Source organism: Solanum tuberosum, unplaced genomic scaffold (genome assembly GCF_000226075.1).
Source record: "Solanum tuberosum cultivar DM 1-3 516 R44 unplaced genomic scaffold, SolTub_3.0 scf00026, whole genome shotgun sequence".
NCBI classification, from domain to species: Eukaryota; Viridiplantae; Streptophyta; class Magnoliopsida; order Solanales; family Solanaceae; genus Solanum; species Solanum tuberosum.
In genome coordinates this window covers 634050-658620 of record NW_006238952.1, presented here as the reverse complement: position 1 = coordinate 658620, position 24571 = coordinate 634050, and the positions used below count along the sequence as shown (strand labels likewise).

Sequence of the window (24571 nt, the reverse complement as noted above, 5' to 3'; positions counted from 1 at the left end):
ATTGTTACTTCCCAGAATTGCCATTGTGTAATTGGAATTTCCTTATGAGTTTATGCTGAGAATTAGGTTCATTACACGTTGCGTCATAATTTATATGACACATTTTGGATTTCAAGATTCAAACAGATCTATCTTTGATTGTAAAATTTTTCATATATATTTTTAATATTTTGAATTGTCAATTATTGTGACTTATAGTTCTTTTTACGTAATTTACAAATATAAAAATTTTGTTTCAAAAAAGTTAAAGATTTCATGCACAAATTGTTGGGAAAGGCAAGGCACTAACAAGAATGCCCGACAGGATTACAATGGAATAATACCCAAGTTTAACTTTCCCTTTCAATTTGACCCAAGAGAAGACAAACCAAATCAAGCAATACGATGAATGGACAACAATTATATCAATCGAACAAAAATAACAAGATAAGAATAATCCAATCACACAAGACACAACGATTTACGTGGAAAACCCTTCGATGTGAAGAGTAAAAAACCACAGGATCAAAAGCTCCACTATAAACACCAAGAGTTACAAAATTGGCCACAAAACAAGCGCCAAACAACGAGCAACAACAAAACAAGATTGCACCAAAACTAGAGAATTAAAGAAGAGATTTCACCCAAAAATGAGCTACTGTTCACGCTCCAAAATCAGAAGCTACAGAACTCCAAATCCGATCTCCACCGTTGAATTGCAAGAACCAAATGCTGAGAACCTCCAGTTCAAATTTGAGCACGATCCAACGGTTAAAGAAGCAGCAAACTTTGTCTGAAGCAGACAATTTTCAGAAGCAAAAACGAGATTTTTCTCTCAATCTCTAAAACGAATCTCTTTTGATTTTTCTCTCGTGTTTCTGAAAATAAGACCAAATAAACCTTATATATATCACATAATATTTGGGTTATGGGCTAAAGTGGGCTGATCCTAATAAGACTTTTATTTATCCACATAAGAAGGGGAAAAAAAAGATCCTAAACCCAACACAAATTTTTGATCAAACTTAAACTGTTTAGTTTTTTAAAAATAAAAAATACCACATCAATTCGAACGCAGGGAATATAAGGTACGAAGATATTATCTCAATATTACAGAAGACATGTAAAGGTTCGTATCAAACCATCGTCTATCAATAGCAAGTTGCAACAAGTGATACGGATATATTTTGGGATATCATTTATTAAAGATCAATGAGCTTACGTGTAGAATCCACTTGTTTGGAGGAAGATATTATTAACAATTTAAGGTAAAAAGAACATTTTATGCAATACTAAATTAACAAATTAAATAGATATTTATTAATATCACTATCTCTATAAAACACAAAAACTTGTCATTTCTTGAATGATGCGGACCTTCTTTTTTCCCAATAAATTATTAGGAGTAATGCTCAAATTATTTTCCATCAATTGCTGAATTTAGCGTATCGAATAAATAAGGTGAATAATAACAATAATAATAATAATAATAATAATAATAATTCCAAAAAATAAATATCAGCTACCTTCAGCGCCAAAATTAAAATAAAAAATATCAATGTCCATTACTGACAGCGAGGGTATATTTAAACAAAATATTTATTCGCCACCAACTCCTTTATTAAATTTTGTTTTATTGGAATATTTTTTTCGCATTTTATCTACTAATTTAGCATGTGGTGCCAAAGGTATCAATCAAGGTTCACTTTCACGTTATTGGTGCAAGATACTCACTGCCAAAAACAGAAAAAAAGAAAAAAAAGGGAAGGCTAATATTGGTTGAAAATCAATAAAATTAGTGGAATTTATAACAAATTCATTTATTAATTTACCTATGATATATTTATTTCTCTAAAAAGTGTAAGTTCATTTTTAGTATTAAAATTAAAACTATAGTATTCCTATATTTTTATTATTCATTTCCATTTTTTATGAAGTAAAATTTAAGTATGTTATTTCAAGTTAAGTGAAATTTTCTTGATCGATTTCTAAAATTCTTTTTTCACCAATTTTTGTTTTAAAACCTCTTGAAATCCCCCCCCCCCTACGCCCAACCACCTACCTACTCTATTCCATCATAAAGATCAATAGCGATGTTCTTGCAGTCTACGTTGCTTATTCTTTCACGTGACTCGAACAGTTAACATAATTAATGATAGAAATATAATCAAATTTGAATTCATGCTTTGAATACTTATCCAATTATATAATAACTTGTCAACAGTCGTTTATCCATCAAATTATATTTATTATTTTTTAGTATATCGTTATCATTAGTTTTTTTATTTTGATGAAATACTCACTCCCTGCTTTCTGAACATTTTCTTACTTTTGTATTTTCTCAAAAATAATAAAATAAAAATATTGATAATAATTACATCTGTTTTCTTTCTTTCCTTTTCTTATTTTAGGGTAGAAAAAAAAAGATCAAATTGTGTAATTCTAACTATTCATCTTTCTTTAAATCTTCCTAATTGTTTTTTTTAAACCAATGTAAATTATCCTAAAGAACACTCAATCTCCTAATCACCCTTTAACAAAGGTACTAAGTAAGCTAAACCTCCACCAAAACTCTAGTTACATAAATCTCCGCAATAACTTCCTAATTGTTACGATTAAAACAAATCTTCTCTTTTTTACCCTATTTTCTATGTATATACTAATAACTAATAATCTTCTCACTTATCCTAAAACGTGACTTGTAATCCCCTTATCCATTAGGAAAAAGTTTTGTACTGAAAAGCCCGTTTCCTGTTAGTAACCAAGTAATTTCGTAATAGTTTCGTTGTAAACTTCAAACTCTAAACCGCGGAAAAAAGTGTTAATAATCCAAAATGAAACCGTGTATGCGTTACGATGCATACGACATCCAGTGGATATACATTATTATTATTATTATTATTATATCTAAAACAAATGTGGCTATTCACCGACGCTTACTACTTTTCACACTTCCCAAAGTGTACAAACATAGTCAGCCACATGTAATGACTCACCAACACCTCATCTCCTCTCTCTCTCCCAATATTTTTGTATCTCCTTTTGTACTACTACTATACATTTTTATTATTTTTAGGAGTTTAATTAATTGACAAATTTGGTCTCTACTTCCAATTGTACTACTAGAACACTTTTTTATTACTTCTTCTTCGTCCGTTTATTTTTTATTTATTCAGTAATATTAGCTTAGCACATCTTTAAAAAAAAATAATCATAAATACCTAATTTTATGTGACATCTTATTTATTTTTTTAATATGTTCTAAATAGAATAACATCTTATTATAATTAGAAATAATATACTTAAAAAATCATCTTTTACCTCTAATGAAATACCCCATATCCCTAATTATCTATCTACTTTTGAATTGATACACCTATTAAGAAAACAATTATTGACATAGTGAATTTACTATTTTACCCCTATTAATTATGAAGTAGTTGCATTAAAAACTTAAGATTTTCAAAAAGTTCTACATTTTTCAAAGTAATTAATTGAGGGTATAATAGATATAAAAAAAGTTATCCTTTCTTGATTTGTCAAAATGGACAAGTAATTAGGAACAACTAAAAAAGAATAATTAGGGACTGAGTGAGTAATTTACAACTAATAAATATCTAAGAATGATTTTAATCTTCCTTTTTTTAATTTTAAAAGGTGTGATAAATTTATAATGAACAAATAAAGCCGGACAAACAAAATACTATATTACTCTTTTATATAATTCAATCAACGCAGTTTACTAAGACAAAATTTACTGAATAAATGTGTTTTTTTTTAATCTTATAGATGATCGATCCTTTTTCAATATCAGTCAACTCTACATAAATGCGGATCTCGAGAAAGTAACTCCGTAAATGCAGAAGTAAAAATGTAATTACTAAATATTTTAGATGAGCAAAACAATTAACAATAAATAAATATAATTGGAATGAGATAAATATATGGCTTAATACACGAAAAATTAGGATATAGTATACCAATTAAATCGGAATATGATTAATTTGGATGACTGGATAAGAGATTCAGTAATCAAATCTAAAAAAACAATTGAGTCAAAACACGATTTAAACGCATGAAAATTAAAGGGGTCAAAAACGGAAGAAGCTAAGATTCCAAATAGAGACCAAATATTACATTTTGGATAAGATCAAAAAACATTGGGCCTTAATGGGCCTCACTTTTTTTTCTCTGTCTTCATGTTTTTTACACCACTCAAATAAAACTAAAACCGCTCTACGATAAACACGTCACCTCGAAAAAAGAGATTGGCACGTCACCCTCATTATCCACACCATTATTATCACCTCAAAAAAAAGGAAAAAAATAATTAATTACCATACCTTCTTTTTTTTCTCTTATATATACTGAAAACTCCCATTTCCCTTCCATTATATTCCATTTTTTTCACCATTAAAACAATCTCATTCTAGTTTTGGTTTTGAATTTGTGAGTAATTTAAACAGTTTCGATTTCCATTCAAATTTGTCTTCAATGGCTACTGCTATGGGAATGATGGGAAGTATTGGGGGTTGTGGAGCAGCTTCTGCATCTCTGTTTCGATTGAGGAACTCAGCGAAGAAGAAGACCAGAAACGACAAAAATGGATTTAGGGTTTCATGTGTTTATTCATCTTCTGCTGTTGCTGATCCGTATAAGACCTTGAAGATTCAACCTGGTGCATCTGAATCTGAAGTTAGAAAGGCCTTTAGACAGCTTGCTCTTAAGGTACGCACGCCATTGTTATCTGCTTTAAACCTGGAAATTTTGAATTTATTTTCATTAAAAAAAAAGACCGTTTTGGTATTTTTATATGCGTTTAATTGAATTTTAAGTTATTAATATGATGTATTTTATTGGATTACAGTATCACCCGGACGTATGCAGAGGAAACAATTGTGGTGTTCAATTTCACCAAATCAATGAAGCTTACGATGTAAGTTTTTGTTCATATTTGCTTAGATCTTATGTGATTAATTTATTTTTGTTTTTGTAAATAACAAGATAATTAAATACGTATGTTTTATCAGATTTAATTAGTATAGAAGCTAAAATTTTTTTCTTTATAATTAATACTATAATATAAATCATAGTGGTGGACCCTTTGTGTTTTATGGAATATGACTTTTTGCATAAACCAACGGCTTCTATACAGATAAAGGCTTACTTGATGGTTTTTCTGACCAATAAAATTAACAAACGTAGTGGGTATATAATCAACTTGTAAAAATGGTCCCTCTTTTGTACCAATTACCTGAATTTTTAAAATAGAATGACATGATCCGACTTATTTGAGATTGAGACGTAGTTGTTTGTATATTTTGTCATAGAAAATCTTTCGGCTGATGTGATTATGTGTGATGCAGGTTGTGATGAGTAATTTGAGAGGTGAAACAAGAGCAGAGTTAGAGATGATTGAGGAATATGATGATAGTAATGATGAATCAATGAGAGGAATGTATGAACCAGATTGGGATCTATGGGAAGAGTGGATGGGATGGGAAGGTGCTGGCATTCGTGATTATACATCACATGTTAATCCTTACATATGAATGTTAATTAATGAGTTAGGGATTCGAAAACTCAAGAATTTGAAGACCCATCCATCTTCTTTAAATCAAAGATGGTTTGAGGTTGATGTACATATTCAATAGGATGTAGAGGAGGTTCTTTTTGTACATATTTGGATACCCTCCTTGTTTGCTCTTTACCAATTGTATTCATCTCTCGTTGATAAATAAAAAATCATATTTCTTATAATATAACTTGCACAAATTGGCAACTATGTTGTTGGCTAATGAATCGGAATTTTATCTTTAATAATTTTAATGTTAACTCCTTTTACATAAAACAGAAATTTGTACATGCTTGCCTACCTATGTAAAAAGAATTATTCCTGATTTTAGCATATTATCTTCTATCTCGGGTTAATACCTCAAATGGTCACTCAACTTTTAATTTTCACTAAAAAGTCACCATGTGAGTGACTTTCTGAAGAAAGACTAGATAGTTGAGTGACCATCTGAGGTATTAACCCCTTCTATCTCCACGAGGTAGCAGATGGATATCACTGGATATACGTCATGACCAAATGAAGCAAAACTCAGATCATCAATCATATATAGTTAATCTACGTGTGTTTAATCAGAAGTATAGAACGTGACAAGAAAGGAAACGTTCTACATATATGAGCATGAAGAAAAAATTGAATGAACTTCACCATGTTCAACCCAACATACTTGGAAGATAAAAAACACAAAACTATGTTTCCTTTCGTGATTGGTTTTGTATGCAATATATAGTTCATATTACACAAGTTTGTCCAAAAAGAGGCATTTATGTGAAGTTCTTTGGGAACAGCATGCACCTAACTCAAAGGCTGAAGGAACTGGCACCGAAAACCTGGTTGAAGTAACTCTTTTCATTATTTAGTTGAGGATGAACCAGCAGAGAGCCTCGCACTCCGTGCCTTATCAGCTTTCTCCAGGTAATCTTGGTGAGATTGTTGCTTGGAGCCTTTCAAAGAAACAGGAAAGATTCATTAGCTTTCCACCCTTCCTGATATCCACATATGAAGCGGAGTTGATGGAACACAAATGTATTTTATGACAATAATGCTGATAGAAAGGTTAAGAGGAGTACAACAAATGGACACAATACATCGTGTATAGCTCGTAAGGTGGTTGATCTTCCTTTCTCAACAGAACAAGTATTACAAAGAAAAGTAAAAGGATGCTACGGGAAGGGGTAAGAAAGCTTCGAAAAGGGTCATACAGCAACTGAGTAACAAAAGAACTCTTATTAGTATCAACAGTCAACACGTTAGGCATTGTTCACCATTTTATTATTTCTTTACATTTGAGTACTCAAATCCAGCAAAAACAATCAAATACCACTCCAAGAAGTGATAACAACACCTCCATAAGAATGTACAATATTGCATAAAAATTGGTTCCAGAAGCTGAATTGACCATTTGAAATTGAATTAAGCTGTACTCCATACAAATAGATGAAGGAAATAGTGACCTTGCATAGTCATAGGCAAACGTGATTGGATAACCATTTTGGACAGATTTATGCTTATAGCAACTGTTAGGATTCATATATAGCTTGTACATGACACATCCAGTATCTTTTATATCTTTTTAGTTATCAAAAAAATCTTCTTTTTTTTTTGATAACTGAGAAATCCGTCTGTGACCCGCCCTTTGAACCAATCACAGCCTTCTAAACTCAGTGGATAATGGGCCCGCCCCTCTACCCTTCTCCACTTAAATACCGGGCTTTGCTTTGCATGGTGTGGGGCTTGAACCTGCGACCTAAGCCACAAATCCTCCACCTTTTGCCACTTGAGCTAGGCTTTAATTCTTTTAGTTATCAACTTATGTACAATTATAAGCTAGGTGCTTTCAAGTTTCAATAGATTGACCTAAACAAATCCCATAACAATAAAAGCCATAGAAAGACAACATCGGATATCAACACACTCTATCGCCTACAGAATCTAAAAATCACTAAGTGAGGCACAACATTACAACTACGAAAGTTTACAAAATTATTTAGCTGGAATGAGGGTCGTGCAGCTATACCAACAATATTTTTCATGAGATGAAGTTTTTAGAACCACAAAGGAGTATAATGTTATGTGCATGGGCGTATGGCATCCGTTTCTCATGAATTCTCTTAATATATACATATCAACTCTGCCAGTTTCACTCAATTATGTAAAATGGAGTAGGTTCCTTACATTTCAGCCTTTTAGAGTGAATAACAGTCGAACCTTATCAAGTGGAGAAGGATAGAGGGGTGGGTGCATTAACTGCCGATTTTCAAACAGTGCGCCACTAGCCCTAAGGATTTCTCAGTTATAAAAAAAGTTATGTGTTGCCTTTATATTAGTGTAAAGATATAGTACTTGAGCCTAACTCAACCCCCAAAGCTAGTTCATGAATGGAGGATTGATCAAATCCATATAAGCAGATTACCCAGTCCCATCCATTCCCCAACTAATGTGGAACTCTAATCCACTCTAACAATTTGCATTTACACGTACTTGTTTCTCTTGACATAGACATATTGACAGATTCTATCCATAAGGAAATCAAAGAACAACCCCAAAGACTCCTCCCTAACCCACCACCATAAGGAGAAAAAATCTTATGTTTTATCTTCTTATGGAGCACACTTGAAGTAACATCTGTTTGAAGTGAAGCAGCAAAATACGCAACAGCCGACAGCTCAAAACCAACACTTCTTTGCTTGTTCTAACACAGCTTTGGCTCGTGGAAACATCAAACAATACCATCATTGTTTGCCTTATTGCAACAAACAAGCAAGATATGTGGTAATTATCACCAATTTTATTTCGTTTACTAGTAAAGCAAAGAGAACCAGCATTATGAGAAACAATAAGTAATAAACAATGATGCAAAATCTACAGCAGGGGAGAAAATGGTTCACATTGTCGCTAAATCAGAGATTACCTAAATACTAATACTCTCTCATTCTTTAGAGACATTTTTACATTTTAAACTACACTAGGGTAAATATTTAAACGTTTTTTGATGCTTGTTATGACAGAAATTTTCCTTTTTGCTTTTCATGTTTTAGTAGTCTCAGATCAGTAGCAGGGTTATGAATAAAAGGGAATCAGATTCAAGGGAAGTAATTTTGATGGCACAAAATTCAATTCTTACACAGTAGTAGCCCGAACGGAACAATTGGATATCAAGGATTCATAATTCATATACATCAACCCAACTAGTTTGATATGAATCCATATTGTTTCTTGATGAATACCGCATTACGCCCAGACAAAACTTGATTTTTTTGGTGACTGATTTCAAGGGTGAGAGACCAGTGTAAGTAGGCTTATTTACTATTCGAATGAGGTGAAAAATACCAATACCTCCATGAAAATGAGTGATCTTTGATGATATGGATTCTAGGGAACTAAGGGTCTGGTCAATGTAGTAGGCAGAGAACCAATTATGTCTCAGGTTCAAATCCCTACTAGCAGATTAATTTCCATCTATCCAAGCCCCGACAGACAGAATTACTTGTGCTATTAGGCATGCACAAGCTGGCCCGAACAGCAAGGTTATAAAGAATATGGATCTGAGGCAACCATGGTAAGTTCAATCTCTTACATCAGTAGCAGGGTAACAAATAAAAGGGACTCAGATACAAATGGAAGCAATCTGGGAAGGAGAAAAATTGCACAACTTGTAATTGAATAGCGGGACCATTAGATATGAAGGATTCATACATTTAGTCCAATCAGTTTGAGATCGAGAGAGTAATTGAATTCAATAACAGTTAATTGCAATAAAAGGGTAATTATAATGACGAACCTCGGGTCATGAAGTACCAGGGAACACCGAAGAGGACTCCAATGACGGCGATGCCACCGAAGACGTGCTTCTTCTCACCGCTATATAATACATGCTCCAATTTGGCCCTAAACCCTCCTCCTGCTCCATTCATCTTCTTCGCTTCACTTGCCATATTCTTCTCCATTTGTTTCCCTTTCTACCTAAAGCCCTTAAACCCTATCGATTTTGTATTACCAGTATTTTCCAACAAAAATAAAGAAAGAGGCTATTCATTTTGAGTCTGAGCAGCTCGGTGGGCTTGTCGTGCACCCCCTTTACTCACGGCACGTGTTGACTTGTTCGTGGTGCAAACAACGCTTCGTCTTACTTTTCATTCCCTTTATTATTATTATTATTGTCCAATGGAGTAGTATATTGGAGTAATTTTTTTAGATACTCATTCATGTTCGAGAAATTATATAATAATATCACTTATATTTGTTTTAGAATTATAATATCACCAAATTTTATATATTTTCCTTAAAATATACTTAACAAGAAAAAATATTATGCTCACATTATTCATTTTTTTAATATAACTCATATGTTATATTCAGTAAAAGAAACAAAAAAATAATTCTTGATTATTTATTATTTTTAGTTTTTTACTTTAGCATATTAAGAGATAGACATTTTTTATTCTATTATTACATTTTAACATTAATTATTTTTTCTAAAATCATTTCTCAATTCATTCATTCGTTAATTTCTTAAAGAATATGCAAAGTGCACACTTTTACTGAATGTCATATAATATTATTCTTTTTATAATAATATTTTTATTTTATATTTTATATTGGGAAATTTAGTTTCTAGTCCTTCCGTACATCTTTACTTGTTCATTATTAATTTGACATATCTCTTAAGGAATAATAAAGATAATTTTACTATATGAATCTTTGAAAATAATAAATTTTATATTTAAAAAATGCATTGAAAAATGACTATAATTAATAATAACAGTAAATTAGGAATTAAGTAATAAATTATCACTTGATTTTCTAAAATAAATAAGTAACAAATGAATAATTATTTATAATGTATGAATAAATAAAAATGGACAGAGGGAATAGTTGCTAGAAAAAAATCCGTAAAAATAGTTAGTTGATATAATACTTTTGATTTTTTATGAGTACGTGAAAATTATCTTCTAACATCACGTTTTTTCCGTTCACTTTTACTTGTTTTTAATGTTCACCTTACACATTCTATAAGAACTTCATAATAACCAAAAATAAATATGAGTTTGTTTAAAAATGTTCACTTTGCGTTATGTAATTATTATTTTTACCGAGTATATCATATGGTTAATTTAAAAAGTTTTTTTTTAATTATTAGTAAAAAGGGAATAATATGTCATGTCATTCATTAGGAGAGAGAAATATGTTTTTTTGTGTAAAGTATATTTTGAAGAAAATATGAAAAGTTGGGTGATATTATAGTCGTAAAACAAACAAAAATGATATTATTAGGTAATTTCCCAAACATGAGTGACTATTAGGGAAATTACTCAGTATATTGACAAGTTTTGTGCAACACTAATTGGGTATATGATTCTTTTTTCGAAAATCTTAATTACTCAATTGAATGAGAATATTTTTTTTTCTAGGATATGACCTAGTGGTTAATTAAAGTAAAAATTAGGCAAATGACATAGTATAAGAAATAAATTACTTCCTTTCCATACTCTTTCATTAATTATCAAAAATCCCTTTTTTTAGTGTTTTTCGGATACATAATATAGCAGTGTGGATACTTAATATAGCAGCGCGGATACTTTAATTAATAACGGGCGGATACTTAAATTAATAAAGTATCCGGTTAAGTTGAATTGGGGGAAAATAAGGGATTTTTGTATTTTAGTAAAATAGTAGGGAAATATTGAGAATAGGTAAAGAAGTGTTGTGTATTTAAGTAATTTTTCCTTAATTAAATGATATGAATATGTAAAGTTATATAGTATACCTAAGCTAATAGAATATAGCCAATAAAATAATTGAGGTGAATACAAATTGATCTCTACATTATTATTATTATAGTCTAAAAACAACAACAAATACTAAACTGCATTAAAGTGTTTCACCTTTTAAATCACATGCCAAGGCTTTTATCTACATTTTTTTAAAGGGAAAATTGTATATAATAGCAAACTATTAATTCAAATTAAATGCTATAAATATAGTTTGATTTAATTGTACCTCATAGCAAATTGTTGCTATTTCACCTCTCTCCTGTGAATCTCGCTCGCCACTCTCGTTCTCTCCCTCGCCTCTCTCGTTTTTTATACAAACGCAAGTGTATAAAGTGTGTTTGTGTTTGTATAAAGCGAGAGAAAATTGTATATATACATATATTTTCGTTCCCCTCTCCTAGATCTCGCTCGCCACTCTCCCAAATCTCGCTTTCTCATTTGCCTCTCTCACTTTATACAAAAACGCAAATGTATAAAATGCGTGAAAATTGTATATATACATATATTTTTGTTCCCCCTCTCTCCCCCTCTCCCCTCTCCCAGATCTCGCTCGCCACTCTCCCAGATCTCGCTCGCTCACTCGCCTCTCTCACTTTATACAATTGATCTTTTTGTATATGTATAACAAAACAGATTATACAACTGTTTTTTTTGTATATGTATAGCGAATTATACATATATATGTTTGCTATGGAGCGCAATTATGCAAACTTTGCTATAACATACAAATATGAATTCTGTGTTTGCTATATGTGAAAATTGTTCTTTTTTTTATCTCCTATTTTTCTTCTCAACATCTTTCCTTTTTCCCCTTGTAAAACCTGAAAAGGTCATTCAAAAAGTCAAACAGTAACCCATGGGCCTAATCAAATTTGTTTTGGGCTGAGAACAATGGCATCCAATTTGTAAAGTCCAGTGGTTTATGCAGACTTGAGCTACCGAAGGCTTGTTTGCGCCACTACTTCGCAGAAGGAACATGGAGATTTTTTTCTCCCCTGTAAACTGATAAAAATAATGCGGTTGCTCTCTCTTGCACGAAGGCTCTACAGTGCTCGTCCCATCGCTTTTAAGCATATAATCGACTATCAGCATCCTTCATTGTTTTCCGCCCAGTTGGAAATAAGGTGTCATTTCTTTGGGGCATTTCGTCAACCATCTGTCAGGCACTGTTCTACTATACCGCCCAAGCTCCCTTTCTTTAGCTCCGGCAATTCCACTAGCTACGAAATCATCAACTTCGATAAGTGTGTGGATACATTGCGTGAAAAGTATCATGACGGTGTTAATGAATTTGTTGGGATTGCACAAAAGGCCAGTGATTTTGGTTCTGGAGATGAAGCCATATTGTTTCTTGATGAATGCGGGGTTAAACCGAACCAAGAATTGGTCTTTTTGGTGATTTGGGAGTTGAGAGATCAGTGGAAGTTAGCTTATTTGCTATTCAAATGGGGTGAGAAATGCAAATGTCTTGAAGAAAATACGTGGTGTTTGATGATATGGATTCTGGGCAACCATAGTAAATTCAGTACTGCTTGGTCTTTGATCCGAGATCTTCTTCAGATGTCAACAGATATTCAAGAAGCTGTCCTCATCATGATTGATAGGTAAAAAAAAAAACTAATCTTTGTTTTTGTTTTTGACGCATACTACTGATTGAAATTTGAACTAATTAATTTTATTGCAGAGTAACCTCTGTAACATGATTTTCTATAATTTTTTGAGTGTTGATCTACATAATTCCTGAGAAGGCATTATTAGCCATGCCATTGAATAATCATCATTTGGTAGATATCAGCAGTCTCACCGAAAAATATTACTCTATAAGTTGTTTCATAGTTTCAGTTTGCATAGTGAATGCTCTGGTATAGTTTGACTAAGATGATAAATTGCTTGAGATGTTGTTTGGCATTGTAATTTATGATATTCCAACAGATATGCTGCTGCCAATAATGCTGGTAAAGCTATACAGACATTCCAGATTTTGGAGAAATTTAGTATGTCTCCTGATCAGAGAACATTATTGACATTCTTGAATATTCTCTGTAAGCATGGTTTTATTGAAGAGGCTGAAGAATTCATGCTTATCAATAAGAAGCTATTCCCCTTGGAAATTGATGGCTTTAATATTATTCTCAATGGATGGTGTAATATAGTGGTTGATATATTTGAAGCCAAAAGAGTATGGCGAGAAATGTCCAAGTGTTGTATTGAACCAAATGGTACTTCATATTCCCACATGATTTCCTGCTTCTCCAAGGTTAGAAATTTGTTTGATTCACTAAGACTTTATGATGAAATGCAGAAACGGGGCTGGGTTCCAGGCATGCAGGTGTATAATGCTTTGGTATATGTACTGACTTGTGAGAATTGTGTGAAGGAATCTCTTAAGATTATTAACAAAGTGAAACATATGGGCCTGTGTCCTGATTCTAGTACATACAACTTGATGATATGTCCTCTATGTGAATCATCTAAGTTGGATGAGGCGAGAAGTATATTAGCTCTGATGGAGGAAGACAATATTAGTCCAACTATTGAAACGTACCATGCATTTCTTGCAAGTGCTAGTCTAGAAGGAACTGTTGAAGTTCTTAACACTATGAGAAAAGCTGGAGTTGGTCCAAACGGGGAGACCTTTCTGTTAATTCTTGATAGGTTTATGAAGTTGAAGCAGCCTGAAACTGCATTGACGATATGGCTGGAGATGAAGCAGTATGAGGTAGTGCCCGAGTCTGCACATTATTCTCTTTTGGTGGGAGGACTTCTTGAGTGCAGGTTATATTCCAAGGCTAGAGAGTTATATGCAGAGATGAAATCCAATGGAATTGATGACCCAGGTCTCCGAAAGTTCTTACAGCCAACTGGCCCAAGAGGACAAGGAGGTGTGTCAAATCCCAAACATACTAAAAACGGGAAACTGGTGAAACATGGGACACACAAGGTGATCAGAAATGAAAAACATACAAGGTAATAAAATGACGGTTAAAGGATTGTAGCTCATCTGAGCCTGAAGGATACCTTCAGGTGTTACACATAAACCTGTAACAGATGCTGGATACAAAGATTTGTCATGCTTGGCAATGATCTTGGTTGCTTCTAAAGAGACCTGATTACAAGTCCAATTCGCCAAACTAATCTCTAGATGGTTCATATAGCTGCCCTGAGTGTCCTAGTAGGGATGTGTTATGGAGGACATGCAGTACTAGTTACATGTGTTCTGCCAAATCAGAAGTGTTCCAAGACCATCTTTCCATTGCCAAAATCTATTACATTGTCAATCTTGGCATTGGGTTTCCCTTCATGGGTCATCAACATCCGAGACGACATCCACGCCCCTCATAAACCTTGATCTCGTTTCAGTAACTGATGCCAGCACTGGGACCACGTCTTTGGTTCGTGGGTCTTTGTATAATCTGTGATAGGAGGTCATATTGGTGTAGATAAAGATGGGGTGAATAACTGAGCTTGCTGAAAGTAGGTATATTATTATCTATCCCTGCAACTTGCAACGTGATTAAAAGTGATTTTGTCCCATCATACTCATTAAATGTGATAATGTCCCTCTCTCCAGCTTGCATTATTCAAATGCCATTACATTTTTACTATATTCTACCTGATTCCAAATGTTTTGGTGGTCTCCAGAGTCTTTAACAAAATATTTTTAATAGTACCACTTTTGGAAAGAAAATCAAATATATACTAGAATATACAATCATAATTTTATAGAACAAGTTGAACAATTATTATTTTATTCCCATAAAAATAACAGAGAACGGACATGAGTTCCTTTTTCGATATACTTTAGTATTTTGTCTTGATTTCTTCACTCATGCTACTTCCTCGAGCGAAAGATCTATTGAAAACATTCTCTCTACGCACTATCCTCACCAAACCCAGTTGCGGGAATAGGGAATGCATAGATAACGGTCATCTATTTGCTTTGGATCCATAAATAATAGTGGGGGTTGGGCCAAGTACAGTCATAAAGTAGGGACTTCCTCAGCTGTCTCTGCTTCTTCAACCAATCAAGTCCAGCTCAGAGCCTATCAACATCTCTCTCAACATGGATCTCTCTGTTCTCTTCTTCCTTCTCCTCGCCGCCGTCGCCACTACCGTCAACGCTACCGACCACATCGTCGGAGCTAACAAAGGATGGAACCCAGGCATCAACTATACCCTTTGGGCCAACAACCAAACCTTCTATGCTGGTGACTACATCTGTACGTATCACATTGCAAGCAGTTTACAAGTACTGTACATATTTCGCTCTTTGTTAATAGTATTTCTCTAATTTTTCTAACGCTATATATAATATCGCAGCGTTTAGGTACCAGAAGTCGCAGTACAATGTGTTTTTAGTGAATCAGACTGGATATGATAACTGTACAATAGAAGGTGCATTAGGGAATTGGACCAGCGGAAAAGACTTCATTATGCTGAACGATACCCAGAGGTATTACTTCATCTGTGGAACCGGCGGTTGCCTTAACGGCATGAAAGTTTCGGTGGTCGTTCATCCTCTTGCGTCTCCTCCGATGTCAGCCGTACCCGCTGAGCATTCCTCTAAAAAGTCTTCTGCCCCGGCGGCGCGTGGTTTTGTGTCACTACTGGCTACGAGCTTCGCTTTTTTTGGATTGACATTATGCGGTTCAGTTTGGATCTAGCAAGTTTTGAGCCTTTTTGTTTGAGATTGTTAGCTCCATTGAATTCTGAAACTACCACAACCATAAAGTATCAAGTGTGTATCTGCCATTTTGGTTTTTTTTTTTTTTTAATTATGTCAATTATTCATTCACCTATTGTTCTTCAATTTAAAGGGAGTTTTGTTCTTGTTAGTTTTCTCTTAAAAATTGTTTCTTTGAAAGACAGAAACAAAGAGAGTGCATGATAGATATAATAAAGATTTCGTTCAGATCTCACCATAGTATAATTAAGGAAAAATTATATATAATAGTAAACTATTAATTCAAATTAAATGCTATAAACATAGTTTGATTTAATTGTACCTCATAGCAAATTGTTGTTATTTCGCCTCTCTCCTGGTGAATCTCGCTCACCACTCTCATTCTCTCCCTCACCTCTCTCGCTTTTTATACAAACGCAAATATATAAAATGTGTTTGTGTTTGTATAAAGCGAGAGAAAATTGTATATATATATATATTTTCGTTCCCCCCTCTCCCCACTCCTAGATCTCGCTCGCCACTCTCTCCCTCGCCTCTCTCGCTTATACAAACAGAAATGTATAAATTGCGTTTTTGTTTGTATAAAGCAAGAGAAAATTGTATATACACATGCAAATACATATATCTTCGTCTTATACACTTATAATTATACAATACAAATATTTCCCTGCCCAGTTCTCTTTTGCCTTTCTCTCTTTCTCGCTTTATACAAACACATATTATACAATTGATCTTTTGTATATATATATAGTTTGATTTAATTGTACCCCATAGCAAACTGTTGCTATTTCGCCTCTCTCCTGGTGAATCTCGCTCACCACTCTCGTTCTTTCTCTCGCCTCTCTCGCTTTTTATACAAACACAAATGTATAAAATGCGTTTGTGTTTGTATAAAGCGAGAGAAAATTGTATATATATATATATTTTCGTTCCCCCCTCTCCCCACTCCTAGATCTCGCTCGCCACTCTCTCCCTCGCCTCTCTCGCTTATACAAACAGAAATGTATAAATTGTCGTTTTTGTTTGTATAAAGCAAGAGAAAATTGTATATACACATGCAAATACATATATCTTCGTCTTATACACTTATAATTATACAATACAAATATTTCCCTGCCCAGTTCTCTTTTGCCTTTCTCTCTTTCTCGCTTTATACAAACACATATTATACAATTGATCTTTTGTATATATATATCGAAACAAAAACATATTATATACAACTGCTTTCTTTTGTATATGTATAGCAAAATATACATAATTTTATGTCTGCTATGGAGCGCAATTATGCAAACTATAATTATAACATACAAATATGTTTTTTGTGTTTGCTATATGTGAAAGTTGCTCTATAATTAAACATTTTCTTTGTAAGTTTCTCTATTAAATTGTAGTACCAAGAAAATTGTCCAATGTCTCCTTTTTAGCTACCCATTTATGATTTCTACACTATTTTTAAAGTTGTAGTTATTGGAAAAATAAGGGAGGAAATTACATGGTATAGAATCAACCCTAATTGGGGAACAATAAATAAGAAAGTGAATTACAAGGTGAAGTATCAAATCCAAATTGGGGATAGAATAAATGAGGAAGAAGATTATAAGGTGATAAAAGATAAAAATTCAGACTATAGTAAATGAACTTTGAGGTTTCAATAACAATCATACTAGCTGATACTGGCAATTCTAGTCAAGGCCCATATGAATGGGCCTAAAATCCTATTCCTTTGAGACCAGATACAGCCGACTCTTTCAGTTTCGGCTATGTGAAGAGCAATGTGCATTTCGCACAAAAAGGTCAAAAGTATACTTTTAACTATTCTAAATATGGTCATTTTATTTTTTACCATGTTTTGACTCAAAAATGTTTCATTATTAGTCAATTAGTTTTTTTTTAAAAGTCAATTAGCTAGAAAGTATCAATCTAGCTAAAAAATATCCCTTTTTACTAATGGTTGCTTGAAAATAAAGGAAAAATAGCTAATATTGTCTTGAACTATTTGAAATGGACAATTTTGCCTGCCGTTTAAATTAAGAACAAGTGTTCTTGATTGTAAAAATTTAAACAAAAACTTAAACTCCATATGTTTAAAAAAATATGACCCAATTTTCTTTTTAGTCCGTTTAAAAAAGAATGACCTTTTCCTTTTTTGACAACACTTTAACTTCAACTTTCCACGTGGATGTTTAATGCCACAAGATTAAAGGACATTTTGGTACATTTGACATAACTTTAATTTAGAACAACAAGATTAAAAAACTTTCTTTCTTTTGTTAAAGTCAAACTAGATCGTTCTTTTTTAAACGGAGGAAGTATTAAAAAATATGAGATTACTTTGACTATCTTAAATTACAATTTTTTTATACGTTTCAAATTTTATGTAATATTAAATTAGTTTTCCAACATCAATTTTTCAATCACACATTTAAACCGTGGATACTTCTAATCCATTTGCAAACTATCCCAGACCTACCTTCGAATATAAACCATTAATGTGATAGCTACCCTACGTTGAACGAGTCTCAGGCCCCATACTTGTTTTTTTTCTATTGAAATTCTAGAAATTTAAGAGAAAATGACCCGTATCCACACTAGTAGAGTGTTTCAGCCAAGGGCGGAGTTTGTAAGGGTCTACGGATTTATCTGAATCACTTTCGGTGAAATATTATATTTTTTTATAATTGATTAAATTTTTTTTTTTCATGTATATATATAATAGATGTTGAATTTTTTTCAATTCTTCATGTATGTACTTTTTCATATTTTGAATTCTTTAATAAAGATCTTGTCATTCTGACCCACCACTAATTTTAGCTTGAAATAACTTTCTTGGGTGGCTTTCTTGAAAATCCACACGGCATTGGTATCCTATATTATGAGATTAACTAGACTAAAGGAATATCAAGAAATGATTAAGTAATATAATTAAGCAAATTATCATGTTGGAGATAAAAGAATTAAAAATGCTAATAGAATCTCAAGAAATCCTTTTACCAAGACAAAGTCCATCTATCAACTCTTGCTTCTACCAAACTATTCCACATTCAATTTAGGACTAAACAATTAAACTGCAATGTGCATACCAATATCACCAAAACAGATCTGCTAAAAAGATTTTAACTAACTAATTAATTAGATTTTCTTAAAATGTCCTAATCACTGTTTAATTTAATGCTTTAAGCTAATACACGATATACTTAAGATGTCATTGGACATTCTTTTTCCAAGGATAACACATGTAATAGTCAACATTAAAATTTCACTGTCAATAATAAAGAAATATATCTAGAGAATATTGCTCACATCACCCTATACAAAGTCTAATAAATTTATTTAACTAATAAACACTATTTTCTACAATTAATATAGTACATGATTATGTATAAATTTTATTTCTTTCGATTTAAAGAATCTATAGTCTTTCCTCCATTCACACTCCTCACACATTTTTATTTGTTTCGTGTATCTTACTATTCTTGAGTCTATAAAAAATAACCTCTCTATGACTCCACGTAAAGATAGGAACAAAGTCTGTGTACATTCTATCCTTTTCACCCGGGAGGAAGACATGTATAGAGGTCCTGTCTGGTCCAGGCAAAACAAAATTGTACACCAATCAGGAAGTAATTGAAGAAATGCCTTAAATAGGTGAGATTTTTATGAATTGTGGACCAAACTGTCATCATGAAAAAGTTGTATTTATTTTAAATTATAAGTCAAAGTAGAGGCTAATAATAATGTCTTCTGTTTTCCCTCCATTTACAAAATGAGATGTTTCCTACTAAAAGGATTTTGAAAGTTTAGCAGTTATGTTATGTTAGAACAGTGTTGACTGTAGTAATTAATCATCAAGTAAAGATAATTTTAATAAACATTCATCATATTTACATTAAAAAACAACTGATTCTCAACATACATTTGGAGAAAATTTCTCAACATGGACAAGTTATTTCGAAGATAGACCTATTCTGCATAACTCTTATGTCGTCTTTTTGATCTGCTGAACGTTCTCGAAGGTGGGGAGGGAGAGAATTCAAAAGGGAGGGATGGTAACTCCATCTCACCTTTCAAAATCTTAACAATGTCACTAATGTCAGGTCGTAATTCGGGCATTTTTTGTAAGCAAGCAAGTGCCAAGTTAATGCAGAGACTTGCTTGTTCTTTGTTGTAGTCATCTTTTAGTCTTTCATCAACAAGTTCTAACACATTTCCAGCATGAGCTAGCTGTTTACACCAGCTTACCAGATTTGCTTTCTCGAGTTTCATTGGCGAATTAAGGACATGTAATGGCCTCCTACCAGAGACTATCACAAGGACAAGAACTCCAAAGCTGTATATATCAGCCTTTTCCATTAAGTAACCACACCCTCCATATTCTGGTGCAACATAGCACAATGTACCTCTCATGCTCGTCGTGCTGCTTAACTCTCGACTGAATAGATCACCGCTCCACATATCACTCCCCATTGAACGCGTATGCTTTCTCTTCCAACCTTTCCTAAAACTGAATTCTGCATCTGGATCATCTCCATTCTCATCCTGCATTCCGAATTTCCTCTTTCTCTTGAATCGAAAGCGTTTACCAATATCAAAATGTGGAATCTTGAACCGCTTCTTACAGAAACTTTCTAGTCTCTTGGCCTTCTTACTCTTCTTGCTTAGTTCATCAAGATGCTCCTCTTTCCACCACTCTTTCATTTTCCTAGGCTTCTTATTACACGTTTTCTCCGTTATCTCCTTATCGGACTCTTTCTTGAGAGTTTCTGGCTCTTGTTCTTGTAATGTGGTTTCTTGCACTTCCTCAGGTTTACTCAGTGGTGCTGAAATATCTAAACTGGTTTTCTGGGGTGAGCATTTCTTTTCTAAGTCCCACTCAGGATTAGTTGATGGGCAAATCTGGCTTCCAATCCACTCCTTTACATAATCTTTGCTACATAATTCACCACAACCATCCTGTTTCCACCACCAATCTTTACCCCATTGTTTGATATTTCTTGCTTTATCATCTCCACCACCCAAATCCAACTCTTTCCTATGATCAACACTACTAAGCTCCTCATCATAACTTGCTACACCATTTTCAACAATTGACACTTCCTTTCCCTTGGCAGTCCTAGTTGTGGCATCATTCTCATTAAAAAAACTCAAATTTTGAGTAACAGAATTAAAGCCAAAAGGTCTAATATTTTGGAAAATTTTACTGCCTTTGGAAGAAGAAGAAGCTTGTAAAGCCATAGCAAAATCTACCTCATCTTGACTTTCCATAGGTGTCCCAATTGGTGTTGGAGTCTCAGTGCCTGTAGTGATCCCCCCTAAATTCCCAGAAAGGTCTTGACTTTTCCACAACTCCTGACTCTTCCCCAATTCTTGACTAAACATATCCACACCAAATTCCTCCTCAAGTTTCAATCTTGACAACCCAAAATCAGAAAGCTTAGCCTTATACTCTGAATCAAGAAGCACATTGCTAGGCTTAACATCCCCATGAATCACTGGTGGGTCACAATCAAGATGCAAAAATGCCAATGCTCTAGCAACATCAAGAATGACATCAAACCTTCTACCCCAATTCATACACAAACTTGACTCAGAAAAAAGGGATTCTTGTAAACTTCTATTAGGCATATACTCATACACAACAAGTCTTTTATTTCTCTCAACACAATAGCCAAGAAGAGAAACTACAAGAGGAGATTTTATCCCACCAAGAATCTGAAGTTCATTCTGAAACTCCCTTTCATTCTGAAATGAACCAGAGTCCAATAACTTAACAGCAACCAATTTCCCATCTTTAAGAATCCCTTTGTATACAGTTCCAGATCCCCCTTTTCCAATAGAAGTGGAATCACTAAAACCTTCAGTTGCTGACTTCAACTCTTTGTAACAAAACCTATGAAGCTTAACAAGGGGTGTACTGGAATCATAAGGATTAGTACGAGAACGATGCACCAATGAATACCAAAGATAGTAAAGAAAATAAAGAATGGCAAACAAGATTATAAGTGAAGCTAAGACTGTAATGATGAGGAAAATTATGCCTGACATGGGTTTTGGATTTGAAGGAATTGGCTGTCTTGAAGTCATTGTATCTCAAACTTAAGATTCTTAACTCACTTGGGAGTTGGGGCAGAGAAATTTCAAGAAAGTTGAGAACTTTGAGGTTTTCAAGAGGTTTTTGTTAAGTTCTTTAAAGGGGGAGGAAGTGAAGGATTTTGCTTTAGAGTTGGATAATCATTTGAGGATTAGTACAATGTCTTAAATGGTTCTTGATGGAATAGTAGTAGAAATAAACAGTTTTGAATTTTTGTTTGTTATACTAGTAGTACTATTTTAATGATGTAAGTTAGAGTTGAAGTTGAGGGATGATAATGATTAAAAAAGCAGAAGGGAATTAGTGAAGGTCTTTTTCCCTGGTTAAATACTGAAACAGTGGGGAGTTGGGGGGTGGGGTAAGGGACCCAGAAGGCCAGAATTTGCTTTTGACTAAAACAAAGAAGAATTTGCAGTATCAATGGGAAAAAAAGTGATTGTGGTGTGTTGGAGTATCGTGCTCTGAGTGCAGGTTTTGTTTATTTTGGTTTGTAGGAAAATGTGGCCTACTTGCCATCTGGATTCTGGGGAGAGCTAGTTTGATTATTTAATAGGATTTCATTTTTTAATTCTTAGCGGAGATACAAAGTATAAAGTGTTTCTTTTCATCTTTTCGAATCTTGATGGATAGAGTTATCTGATATATGTTGTTGGTGGGAGGTGACAAGTAACTCATGAACTTAATCGAAGCGTGCGAAAGCTAGTCAGAACACACTCTCATTAAAAAAAAGAGTGAAAGAACTTTTACATATCAATATATATTAATGTGAGCAACTACTATAGCATCAAAAGAACTTGTTTCTATCAAGATATATATATCTATCTATACTATTCTTGAGTTGTACTAATATTTAGGTTTTTGTAGTTTCAAAATAAGGTCTTAAGTACTTTCTTAGTTGATTATAATAGGTCTTGTTTTATGTGGTAAAGACCTATTAAGCAATGAGTTTTTCACGCAAAAATACTTGGTGTTAATTTACATGCATATTCACAAAATCTGAATTTTTGAATACTTAGATCACAACTAAAATAACATTTAATGTATTAACACACATTATCACCTCATTGTTTAAGTTTAATAATTTCATTCACTATAACCAATTATATGATTTAATAATGTTTTTCTCGCTTGCGTCAAGACAATACTTCCTCTAAGGAAACACTTATAAGAAATTGCTAATTTTCAATGGAGTCTATTGAAAATTGACATATGATCAGAAACGTTATTGATAAATTTCCAAAAAGAATGTTAAATTTTAGATGTATATATAATGTCTATCAGAAATTCACAGTTTTAATTCAAAACTTAATTGGATTAATTTTAAGTGAATTAGGAGTATTAAATAAATAGTAATGACAAAAGTTGAGGCTTTAAAGGTAGAGTTTTTTGAAGTAACACATAAATCTATAACTTTTAGAAAAGATAAAATCTTGACAAGAAATATGTCTCTATAGATGTTATGTTGTTTATTATAAGGTGCTTTCCCACTAATAAAGTGAAACGACGACTTAAGATGATTGAGACAAGAATGGAAAAAAACAGCCAGTGCATGCTTATTATTATAAGATTGTAATATAATGTAGCAAAAACACCTTTACAAGATTTTCAAAAGAGCAATTAATAAGTGATATTATTTCAACTTTCATTTCCTCTGGATGGAATTATTTAATACAAAAAAATATATGATATAAAGGGTTCTTTCTTGTATATACTACTATTAACTTTTAAATATAGAATTTTCTTTGCATATCTTTATGATTTTATCTTGATGAAAATCAGACACTTTTTATTATTTAGTACAAGCACAACTTCTTTTATATATATATAAAAATACCACTATTCATGTCCAAACGCATAAAATATATTGGGAAGTCTAAGACATTGTCGATATATTCTGCCTTTAAGAAACTAAGAAAAATGCAATACTTTTTCTGTTCTTTTTTAGTTATCAAGGTTTCAGAAACTAGGAAAAATGCAACATTTTTTCTGTTCTTTTTTAGTTGTCACGATTTCTTTTTTTAAAGTCAAATGATATAAACTTTGATTAACATTTTAAGATATATTTTTCATTATATTGATATGAAAAAAATGACAATTTATAGTACTTTTCATATAGTTTTTGATGATCTAAATTTTTATTTCTAAAATATCAAATAAATCTTATCTAATATAGTTTTAAGAATTAGTCAAATTGTCTCTCGAAAAAACACAACATTGAAAACTAAAAAAGAACGTAAAGAGTAACATATCCAGTGAAATTTCACAAGTAAGGTCTAGACATGATAAAATGTACAAAGATCGACCTTAGCTTTACCTCATTAAGATCGATAAAAATGACTTATTTTCAAAAAACTCTCAAACTCATCCCTAAATAATACATGGGAAAAAGATAATCAGAATTAGGCTAAAAAAATGAACATTGGATCCATGATTCATGAATATTGTAGTGAAAACATAAAAAGTAAAAGTAAAAA

General features: G+C 32.8%; 5 protein-coding genes across 5 annotated transcripts; 3 read left to right on the top strand and 2 right to left on the bottom strand.

Moving 5' to 3' along the window:
• Window positions 1–4361: 4361 nt before the first annotated feature.
• LOC102587221 (chaperone protein dnaJ 8, chloroplastic) lies at window positions 4362–5739 on the top strand. The gene is made up of 3 exons (XM_006341349.2): window positions 4362–4707; window positions 4847–4915; window positions 5346–5739. The coding sequence occupies exons 1-3, from the start codon at window positions 4474–4476 to the stop codon at window positions 5529–5531; spliced, it is 489 nt and encodes a 162-aa protein (XP_006341411.1). The 5' UTR covers window positions 4362–4473; the 3' UTR covers window positions 5532–5739.
• Window positions 5740–6156: 417 nt separating this feature from the next.
• Window positions 6157–9621, bottom strand: LOC102586878 (uncharacterized). Its single transcript, XM_006341348.2, has 2 exons — window positions 9333–9621; window positions 6157–6495 (listed from the first exon to the last, which is right to left on the bottom strand). Exons 1-2 carry the CDS (start codon window positions 9496–9498, stop codon window positions 6404–6406), a joined length of 258 nt encoding a protein of 85 aa, XP_006341410.1. The 5' UTR covers window positions 9499–9621; the 3' UTR covers window positions 6157–6403.
• A 2498-nt stretch (window positions 9622–12119) lies between these two features.
• LOC102593633 (pentatricopeptide repeat-containing protein At1g80880, mitochondrial) lies at window positions 12120–15019 on the top strand. Its single transcript, XM_006341630.2, has 2 exons — window positions 12120–12929; window positions 13258–15019. The coding sequence occupies exons 1-2, from the start codon at window positions 12340–12342 to the stop codon at window positions 14294–14296; spliced, it is 1629 nt and encodes a 542-aa protein (XP_006341692.1). The 5' UTR covers window positions 12120–12339; the 3' UTR covers window positions 14297–15019.
• A 149-nt stretch (window positions 15020–15168) lies between these two features.
• On the top strand, window positions 15169–16160 carry LOC102586544 (lamin-like protein). Its single transcript, XM_006341347.2, has 2 exons — window positions 15169–15545; window positions 15646–16160. Exons 1-2 carry the CDS (start codon window positions 15389–15391, stop codon window positions 15987–15989), a joined length of 501 nt encoding a protein of 166 aa, XP_006341409.1. The 5' UTR covers window positions 15169–15388; the 3' UTR covers window positions 15990–16160.
• Window positions 16161–19856: 3696 nt separating this feature from the next.
• Window positions 19857–22375, bottom strand: LOC102586213 (putative receptor-like protein kinase At1g80870). The gene has a single exon (XM_006341346.2). It carries the CDS (start codon window positions 22088–22090, stop codon window positions 19970–19972), a length of 2121 nt encoding a protein of 706 aa, XP_006341408.1. The 5' UTR covers window positions 22091–22375; the 3' UTR covers window positions 19857–19969.
• Between the last annotated feature and the right edge of the window lie 2196 nt (window positions 22376–24571).